The following is a 10,356-nucleotide window of genomic DNA, read 5'->3' as shown; positions in this document are numbered from 1 at the left end:
TATGCATTTATGAATAGGATTACATCCCCATAACTAATATGGGTCATATCTCATGGTCATATACAAAATGAATCATCAAATCATTATAAGCCAACACATTTGGCTACATAAATATGACATATAACAAAAAGACCAAGTCTCTATACATAATAATGTAACATTGCATTATTTACACACAAACATATGAATGGGTAGATTTCTGATCAATCAAAGCGACAACATGAGTATCATAGAGAGAAAAAGTACCCGTAATCACATCAGGAGATGAAGCCTCTTCGCGAGCGCAAATGGCATAAGTCCTCTTAGGTGCCCTACCCTTGAGTCTCACAGTTGGATCCCTCGGTGCACTCTTATTACTTGCTCCATTTCCCGGATTTCTGTGTGGTCTCCCTCTAGAAGTAGCATTGCCCGATCTTGCATTCTGAAATCTCTCCTTTTCAACCATCTTGGGGTAATCTCTAATGAAATGATCCTGGGAACCACACTTAAAACAAGTCCCATCATTAGCTCAGCACTCGACGAGGTGTCGTCTACCACAATATGAGCACTCTGGTCTACTCGGTCGGGCATTACCAACGCTAGCAATTGTAGTCTGAGCTTTTGAAACCGAGTACTACTTACCCTTATTTCTATTTGAGTACCCAACTGAAGCACTCGATCGAGTATTATACTCTCTTGGTTTCTTAGATAAGGACTGCAGTGACTTACTCATTTGTCTCTTCTTCGAATTTCAAGACTCAAATTCAGCTTTTCTTTTCTTTTTAGCTAATTCCTCGGCCTTGCAAGCTCTCTTAACCAGTACAATAAACTCTTTTAATTCTAGGATGCCAACCAGCAATCGGATGTCTTCATTTAATCCATCCTCAAACCTCTTACACATGATGGCCTCAGTCGATACACACTCCCGAGCATACTTGCTAAGTCTCACAAACTCACGCTCATATTCTGTTACAGACATTCAGCCCTGTTTTAACTCAAGAAATTCCTTTTGTTTCTGATCGATAAACTTCTGACTTATGTAATACTTATGAAACTCCTCTTGGAAAAATTCCCAATTAACTTTCTCTTTTGGTGCAACCGACACAAGGGTGTTCCACCACTGACAAGCCGAGTCTTTTAAGAGTGATACTACACATTTCATGCATTCCTCAAGTGTGCATGATAACTCATCAAATACCCTGATGGTATTCTCGAGCCAAAACTTTACCCTTTCGGGATCATCATCTATACTAGCTCGAAACTCTGAAGCTCTTTGCTTTCGAATTTTATCCACTGAAGGTCTATTCAGCCTCATAAAATCCATACCTTGAGGTGCTACAGGAACAGGTTGAGGAATAGGTGGGGGTTAAGCGTTCAGGTTCGTTCGAACGAACTCCATATACCAGGCATTCATCATATGGATAAAGGCTTCCCTAGCCTCATCTCCTCCTCCCTGAGTCACGGTCATAGGTCTACTTTCAACTGGCGCTGCCCCTTGAACGGGAGTCGGTGCATTACTTTCTACATCATCAGCTTTAGCTTGATTGGGATCCATTACTAAAGGATTAGTTTGATAGTGTGAATCGAGCTCCAACGTCCTTCAATCCCTGAGCTAGCTTGGCGATACTTCGATACTCAAAATGTGGCTACTATTATTTAGTCCACAACATTGTTCTTTCCTCGGTTTAGGTTCGGACTCCATTTTTCTTGATAATCAAGCTTGAAAGTTGAAGAAAAACTCTAGCTATGGCTCTTCAAATTTTCGGCACACATATGAAGAAGATGAACACAATTTTGACTTATTTTTCCATTTTTATTCTTTTATTAACCAAATGACAAAAATGCCCTTTTCTTTCAAATTTTTCCTATTCATGCCCATTTTTGTCCATAATTATAGAAATTGGGCACATTACTATTTAAGGACCTCTAATTAATAATCCATGGAAATTTCATGCTTAAAGCTTCTAGAACTCACATTTTGCAACTTTTACAATTTAGTCCTAAATGTCAAATTGGACACTTTATCAATAGAATTTATTCATGAAACTTTCACACAAGCATGCAATCATATCATAGACCTCATAAGAATCATAAAATAATTATTTCTACTTCAGACTTGTGGTCTCGAAACTACAGTTCCGACTAGGCCCTAATTCAGGATGTTACAGTGAAAATGAGTTGTACCACTGTATGCAAAGTATGAATTTTTTTTAATTACGATATTTTAAAATTTTTCAAATTTATTACAAATGATGAATGTTTGACATTGAATATGAATTTCCTATGTTAGTTGCTAATAGTTAATACATCATTCTTAAATACTCATAACTAAACATATTTTAATGATACAAATATTTTACTATAATGATAAAAATTGTATTCTCATATAAATAAAAATTTATGAGTGTTAACAAATCATTCTAAAATGATTTTTTATAATTATAATTGTTACATTTTACAATAAAGTGTGCGATATTAAAAAAAAATCACAATTGCAATACCAAAAATGATAATTACAGCATCCATTATACCCGCAAATGCAATGAACACTACGCGATGCAAAAACACCGACCCTCCTTGGATTGTACAGCATGGGTGGGAGAAAGTTATCATTGAATCCAACAATAAAACCATCATCAATAGTTTGGCACTAAGGGACTTTCATTCTAGGAAACCTTTGCCATTTGCAAATCAACAGCTGATTGACTTGCTAGTAGAACGAGGAAAGGTTGCCACCGTGAGAAATTTGTAATGAATTTTAAGAAATGAAGTGGAGTGAATTATGAAAAAAACGAATTTGAATACTTTAAAAAGAAAGTTAAATATCCCACCGATTCCCATACAAATTTGATTATTTTTTCATTTTAAAAGTTCTCAACACCCTAAATATATATTTAATAAATTTTACATATTATCAAATAAATTTGTTATCAACAAGTGATTACAACAAGTGGAAGTAGATTTATTCTCAAAGTATTTGGATTAAGTTAAAATTCTAGAATCAAAATTGTTAAAAAAAAATTTACTTAATACCATTTTGATACGCAAAATTAAGTTCAAATCGTAAAACATGTGAGGCTACGTGTAATTAAAATTTCTTTTACTAAATTCATACTAATTTACTGCAAAAAAAAATTATTTGATTACATGGATGTAAAGGTGACAAACTTTGATGAAAAGTAATAATCAAACTAAAGTTTTTAATTTGAGAAAAGCAAAAACTTAATTAACCTTTTTTTACCTAAAAACAAATGCGACAAAGGCACAAAACATACATAAGGCATGTTGATATGCAGATGCTCGAATTGAGTAATTTGATCGAACCTTTAGTCATACAAGAATAAACCTTGTCTGTTTGATACAATACTTAAAACTACTCAAAGTCCCTTCACAACTTATAAATAGGAGAAAACTACTCAAAGTCCCTCCCCAACTAATAAATAAAAAGATAATACCTTTAAACACACTTAAACCCACATTACTCGTTCTTGTATTTATATTTTGATTGTCATGTACTTGTTACACTTAAAAAAACAAAGAAAAATACAAGTAGTGGTATCAATAATTCCAAACTAAAAAAATCTAATACTTTTTTTCCCTCCTTTTAAGGATGTGAGTTGGACGAACAAATAAGCTTGACAAAAAATACAAGTTTGTTCCTCAGAGATCATTGTAGCATGTTTACTACCCAATTCCATACATTTTAAATTACATTAATCGCTGCTCTTTCTCAGGTATCTTCAATGATCATATTGAGACCCCCAAAACCAAAAATGAAAAGAAATAAGAATTCCACTCCGATTCATCAGCTTGACTGTAACCATATCGTCTTGCGCTGTCGCATCCGCCAGTTTTTTCCATGTCATTTCTCGATGCTCTTCCAACTCTTGGGCTCTGGCCTCTCTCTCTTCAAATTGTCTCTGACAATCCGATTCATTGGCTAGACTGTAACCATATTGTCTTCCCCTCTATGCGCTGCTGCATCCACCAGTTTTTTCCATGTCATTTCTCGTTGCTCTTCCACCTCTTGGGCTCTGGCTTCTTTCTCTTCAAATTGTCTATGACAATCATCAAATAACTCAGCGTCCATCTCCATGAACATCTTTTTCACATTCGCAGTCAACCCATGAATTGCTTGGTTCCAATGACTTCGGATGTTCTTCTCCAATGCCTCAAAGATGATAGGTAATATCGCCTGCCGATTTTGGGCAATTAAGCTCACGATGTGCTCATTATTCCACAAGAAGAGGGCCCTTTCGGCAACCTACAGTACAAATGGTCTTTAGGAAGAATTCTGAAGAAAAGCAAACAGTCAACAATTTTGCAGCAACCTATTCCCTCCAACAAATACAAATTGTTACCAGCACAGTAGAAACCTTACTAATAAAAAGTAAATACCCAAGAACTCCAAATGTTCCATTATATCCACCTTTGCAAAATGTAATCCACTGAGTGTGAAACTCAGCTAAGACAAGAACCTATTAAGCACTATTCAACCAATGGCATTTAAGGGAAAATGCCAAAAAAAGGTCTAAAGTAAAAGAAAAAAAGAAGTAAAAAGATATAGGAGATAAAACAATAAACGCATAATCACCAAACTGAATATTCAAATTACAATGTGTAGAATCTACAGGAAAGAAGGGTTGTAAAGCAATCTATGAAACCAAGCAGGAAACCAGTAAATGAACTTGAAACGAACATTATTAAAGAAACTGTTATTCAAATTTTGGTTTAAATGAAGTCAATGTGAGCATCTATGACAGAAAAATGGAATGCAAGAACTTCCAAATCAACCACAACTTGACGTTGGGACCAACATATATTTGTTCATAAAATCTAATATTAACTGTTCATTGTGTAATCTCGAAGTCACAGTGCTTGGCAATAAAAACATTATCTACAGATAGAAGCTAGTAGAAAAACCAATGATGCAAGACATTATATAATACAAGAGCAACTTTTCTTTTTAACCTCCTTCTGACCGAATCTCAGACAACAGAAAACCATGACAAAGAAATTGAAAAAGAACAGGTAGGCTACACCATGGGAGAGAACTTAAACTAGTACCTTCCTATCGGACGATGAACAGAAAGGGAGAAGCCACTGGAACATAAAGTAGAAATGTCTAAGGTTCGGAACATATAGCTCTGTTTCTTCAAGTTACCCCTGTCCAACATCATGCCTGATACAGTTTTTTTTTTTTTTTTTTGACTGCATGTCCAATACAGTTTTGAACACTCCAAATACATGGAAAAGCTTTAAAATTTTGAAGAAACCTGTGTTGGATTCATACTCATATCTGACACTTGTACTTGAGTCCAAGTAACATAGTTCAAAACCATGCAAAATCCATCACAAATTTCCAAAAACATATCAGAAATGAGTATCACAATGCAGCGCTTTCCTAGAGTGCCAAGAATCCCATTCCACATTCAGAATAGTAAGAACTAACATGAAAAGTTAAAGGAGAAATATCACAAGCTGATAACAACTGAGCATCAAAATCATTGTTAACCCAATTCTAGCAACAAATCCACATTCCACAACTACGAAAATAATGGACGAAAACTCAAACAACTGGAATTCTTTAAACCCAAAATGACATAGTGAAAAGAGAGTCCCTTATATATTACCTGAAAATGAGGGCTATTGAGACAACGAGCAATCTGTCTGAAAAGAGGAACCACACATCGTTGGAACTCAGCAGACTGCGTTGCTTCAAGTACTTCTTCAAGTTCTCCAAGGAAGAGAAGTTCCTTTTGACAATTAGTCAAAGGCCAATACTTCAACAACCCTCTTATAACCGTGTCAGCCAGCTTATAATCCTTCTCAACAAACTGAATAATACAATAAGACAACTGCTGGTGATACGCTCCCACAGGTTTCGGCTTATGCAAAGGGATCAATGCTCTCACAAGGAACAACTTATGTTCCTCTTTCATGGGCAAAGCGAAGCCATTGATAATACTTCCCAAAATCTCCAAAAGCTCCCCAATCCCGCTATGCCTCTCTGTTTCGTATATAAACCTATAGAAAATATTATTTATGGCTTTCCTAATAAACGGACGATGAACCATGAATTTACCATAAATCCTATGGAGAATTGTTTTTAAAAACTCTCTTTCCCTGTGATCCTCCGAATCAAACAAATCAAGCAGCTTCAAAACGAACGAATGATCAATGAATCTCTTTGCAACCTTAGTGTCCGTATCCGAAGATACGACATATCTCAAAAGAAGCTCGTAAACAATCTGTAAATGAGGCCATGAGGGTTCCAAATACCCTTCATCTTCTTCAGGATCCGTCGCTTCTTGGCCCGTGTTCTCGTGAGACGGCGGAGGGAGGCACCGGAAAATGTTGACTCCGATCATTTTAATCATTTCTTCTTGACACCTCTCCATGATTTTGCCTGAACCGGATTGAATGAGATCGACTAGTTCCAGCAGTGTTTGCCGCTTGATTTCTTTTTCTCGGGCCGATTTCAAGGTATCGGAGAAATCGAATTGAAAGCAACAAATCTGTAATTTTCTCATGAACAAATTCTGCCTATCAGAAACGGGGACGTCGCGGAATAACGGCAACGGTTCCACAGTAGCCATCGGTGGTGGAGCCATAGGGACGTCGGAATTTCGGGATGGAGCGGCGACGGCATTGGAGTTAGGACCCGACCCGTATAAAGATGCATCCGTTGAATCAGATTTGGAATGCTTCCGCTGTCCTCCTTTGATAATTTTCTTAAACATTTTGGAAACCTAATGAAGATTATGTTGACTAATCGCGCTAGGGTTAAGCAAAGGTTTCAATGGAAGAAAGAAAATCCAATAATGGATCTGAAAGATTTTAAATTGTGGGAAGAGAATGGGGGATTTTCATCAGTCTTTTGTTCCCCAAATGATCGGATTTTAGCAACGTTGATTGACCGTGAATTTGGAGAGAGACATCGGAAAAAAAGATCGCCGGAATGTGATCAACTGATATGACGGTTGTGCTGTTCCGGCAACCATTCGGACGGCCTCAATTTAATGAAAACAAAAAATACAAGGGAGAGTAACGAAAGTGGAGGGTAATTAAGGGAAAGAATTTTTTTTAATGAAAATAATAATATAAATGCCTAAATAGTTGGGTATTGCATCATTAGTTACTGTAATAAAATTTTATTTTTATCACTTAATTAAAAAAATTATAATTTTATTATTAAAGTTTTTAATTTATTTTTTGGCACTTTTTCAATTAATATAATAATTATTTTAATCCTCAAATTTTATTTTTATTTTTAAATTTGATTCGGTTCCATATAAATATTATTTTTAAAAATAAAAATTCTATATAAAAATTTTAAAAAATAAAATCTCAAAATATTGCTATTAAAAGAACTAGTATGTATGAAAAATAAAGAAGATTATAATTTAATAGAATACAATAACAAATTAAAAACACAACAAAACTAAAAAAACAAGTAGATTATTACATGCTTCCTCAATATTTCTCGAAACTAAATTAGTAAAATCTTTAAGTTCCTAAGAACATCCAGAACTGATATTATAGAGGTTTGTAAAATCAAATCTAATATCGACGAGTGATGCAAGATTTTGGTTTGTGCTTATATGATTCGAGAAGAATTTATTTATTTACATATCCATGGCTTATTGCATGATTGAGTATCGAGTTAAATTAATAACTGTCGTATGAACTAATTTGCTATAATTGATAATGATTGTAGAGATAGTGGACTGAATTGAATAAAATGAAAAGTAGTATGATTTAGTAAGCACCTGATGTGTGATATGAGAATGGATTGAAACATGTAATATGATATGAGATATTTGTGTGTTGATGATGAATTGGAATGAAATTGTGAAGTTATATATGAATTGGATTGAAATGAAACGAGATAAGTATAGTGTATAATGTACGAAAATGCAAATGTGACCAATTACAGGGTATGGCAGGTAAATGTAAATGATTACAGGATATGAATATGCGAATATGAATTATGACAGGGTATGATAACGCACAAATGAATATTTGATACCCATGTGAACTTAGTAAAAGGTTAGGATACGATTGGCATGCTAATAGAGTTAGATGCACTTGTACGGGATATTTGATGATATGGAGATTATGACAGTTTATATCGAGATCTAGCATCTATTGCGGATCATCGAGTTTTATTTGTCTCTTCAAAGACTTTGGTGGTGGAGGGATGCTTTTGTAAATGTTTAAACATTTGATACCTACGTGCTTTGCACTTTGGTGCCTTGTTGTGGTGTAGTTTTAAGCTCATATAATCTATGTTGGTGTGGTGTAGTTTACTTGTGTATCTGAGTCTATTTTACTAGGGTTACATTGGGCAAAATATTGAAATCAAATCTTGAAATCGAAAAATGAAAGAAATTGAATTTTGGTAAACTATTATAATGTATTATTTGAATTGAAATGGTATAATCTTATGAATTGATAATAGTATATGAAATGATTTGATGATATGGAATTGTATGTGTGCATATATGTAATTCACGATAAAGAAATTATACAAAAGATTATGCAAACCGATTAGAATCGAGCCCTGGGGTAGATTTGAGTATGAATGAGCCAATAGGCACGAAAGTAATTGTAAAGATAAGATAAAATTGAGCATACAATTTGATGAATGTGTAGTTATAAGTATATGTACATAGATATTGGAATGAATTGAATAAGTAGGAAGTGAAATAAATGGAAAATGGTTAGGTAACTATTAAAAAGTATAGTATGTAACAATCATATGTATTTGTTGATGAAATTATGTTTCAATTTCATATGCTATATAATGAAAGTATTGGTATCCGAATGTTGATTGGTATGACATGGTAAGTTTAAATGCTAATATGAAATAAATTGATGTGCAAAAAAAAAAGGTTATCTACATGCTTCATTCGATAATGAAAGCTTTTGGCATGAATGTGTATGTGGAATGGCTAAAGTTTGAATTTGAGTTGATTGTATGCATTTGATTAATGCTTGGATTATATTGACTTGAATTATAGAAGTACCACTGAGCGTTATCACTCAGCGTACAGTTTGTTTATTTTGTGCGTAGGTATTAGGGAATCTCGAAGTCGCGAGAATTGATTCAGAATTCGAACCGCAACTCTCGAGTTAGCAAAGTTTGTGTAGTTCTTTTATATTTTGATATATGGCATGTACCTAGATTTCAAAGTCGGTTTTGTATTGAAATTGCCATCATGAAGTTTGAATTGGCATTGTGATTTAAGTTAAGTGCACAATTTGTTTAATGTACACTTATGAACATGGTATGAGTAGGTTGGATTGGTTAACTGGTTGAAATCGTAGAAATTGTCTTATGGTTCAGTATAATTTGATAATTTGGTTAATATATGTGTATAAATGATGTTAATGGATAGAATTGAGTATGAGTGTATGGTTTAAATTTCTAAAAGGATTGAATTGTAGTATTGATTGCTTAGGTGATGCAATTTGGTACCAAATGGACCTATTTGAAACAAGCAGTCATGTCGCAACATCAAGCTCTTGTCATCGCGATAAGAAATTGTCAGTGAGTCATATCAGGACAAGAAACCCCAAAAGTTGCAACGTCAACATGATATTTTGCAAACTTTACAATTGGTCTTAATTCGACCTCAGGTTAGATTTAGAGCTTTCGTAAGCTCGTATAAGACTTGAAAATGATGGAAAATCATATTGATATCGAATAATATAGTTAATAACATATATATATATATAAGATAAATTGATTTATAGTTGCTCCAGCAACGAATGTGGTATCTCGTAGCTCGAACTCGGTGATTGGGTCGGGAATGGGGTGTTACATCCAGTGGTATCAAAGCTACAGATTTAGTTGATTATCGAACTAAACTGAGCTCGAAATTGAGTCTAGAAGTACATGCAAAGTTCGAGGTGAATTTGAGTCAAGATTTGGATGCTGATTATGAATTGTTTTGTTATATAGCTGATAATGTTAGGTGAATTGAGAAATGTTGTTATAGAAGAAGTTAATAGTAGTGATCACCCTATTGAAGGTGCGAATATAGTAGGAATCGAAACACACAGTATCGATCAAGTCGATGCTTGACACAAAAATAGAGCCAACAGACCTCACCATGAGGGTTGAGATGATGAAGATTTATTCCGCATAATAGAGGATGTACTCTAGGGAGTTGTGGACGCTGCTCAGCAAGCCTTGATAAAGAGTTGTGAAAGTAGAAAGCAACTAAATTCTAAAGGTTGAAGATGTTGGCCCTTCCTCAGATGAAATTTGGTTGCAGCCAACCGAGCGAATATGGTAGAGCAGGCCATAAACCTAGTTAAGAAAGTTGAGTTTCCCCAACCATTCGGAAAGGGAGTAAGGACTACTAG

The 10,356-nt window shown here is 34.6% G+C and overlaps 1 protein-coding gene across 3 annotated transcripts; it reads right to left on the bottom strand.

The window, feature by feature from the left end:
* Positions 1-3,435: 3,435 nt before the first annotated feature.
* Positions 3,436-7,109, bottom strand: LOC108481759 (serine/threonine protein phosphatase 2A 57 kDa regulatory subunit B' beta isoform-like). Of its 3 annotated transcripts, XR_008283231.1 has the most exons (3): positions 5,613-7,109; positions 5,047-5,426; positions 4,106-4,243 (listed from the first exon to the last, which is right to left on the bottom strand). XR_008283231.1 is itself a non-coding variant. In XM_017784871.2 (2 exons), exons 1-2 carry the CDS (start codon positions 6,720-6,722, stop codon positions 3,920-3,922), a joined length of 1,434 nt encoding a protein of 477 aa, XP_017640360.2. In that variant the 5' UTR covers positions 6,723-7,092; the 3' UTR covers positions 3,436-3,919. The 3 variants fall into 3 exon arrangements, 2 of the variants coding, with proteins under 2 accessions (XP_017640360.2, XP_052884659.1); XM_017784871.2 differs by lacking the exon at positions 5,047-5,426 and having other exon boundaries at positions 3,436-4,243; positions 5,613-7,092; XM_053028699.1 differs by lacking the exon at positions 5,047-5,426 and having other exon boundaries at positions 4,160-4,273.
* Between the last annotated feature and the right edge of the window lie 3,247 nt (positions 7,110-10,356).

The sequence above is a fragment of the Gossypium arboreum genome, chromosome 1 (assembly GCF_025698485.1).
Source record: "Gossypium arboreum isolate Shixiya-1 chromosome 1, ASM2569848v2, whole genome shotgun sequence".
NCBI lineage: Eukaryota > Viridiplantae > Streptophyta > Magnoliopsida > Malvales > Malvaceae > Gossypium > Gossypium arboreum.
Note: the sequence above shows the minus strand (reverse complement) of the source record. Positions and strands in the feature narration are given on the sequence as shown.

Coding starts and splice junctions, on each gene's coding strand:
- LOC108481759 (XM_017784871.2), bottom strand. CDS start 6,722: ATGTTTAAGAAAATTATCAAAGGAGGACAGCGGAAGCATTCCAAATCT. Junction 4,244..5,612: donor TCAATAGCCCTCATTTTCAG/GTAATATATAAG, acceptor TTTGTACTGTAG/GTTGCCGAAAGGGCCCTCTT.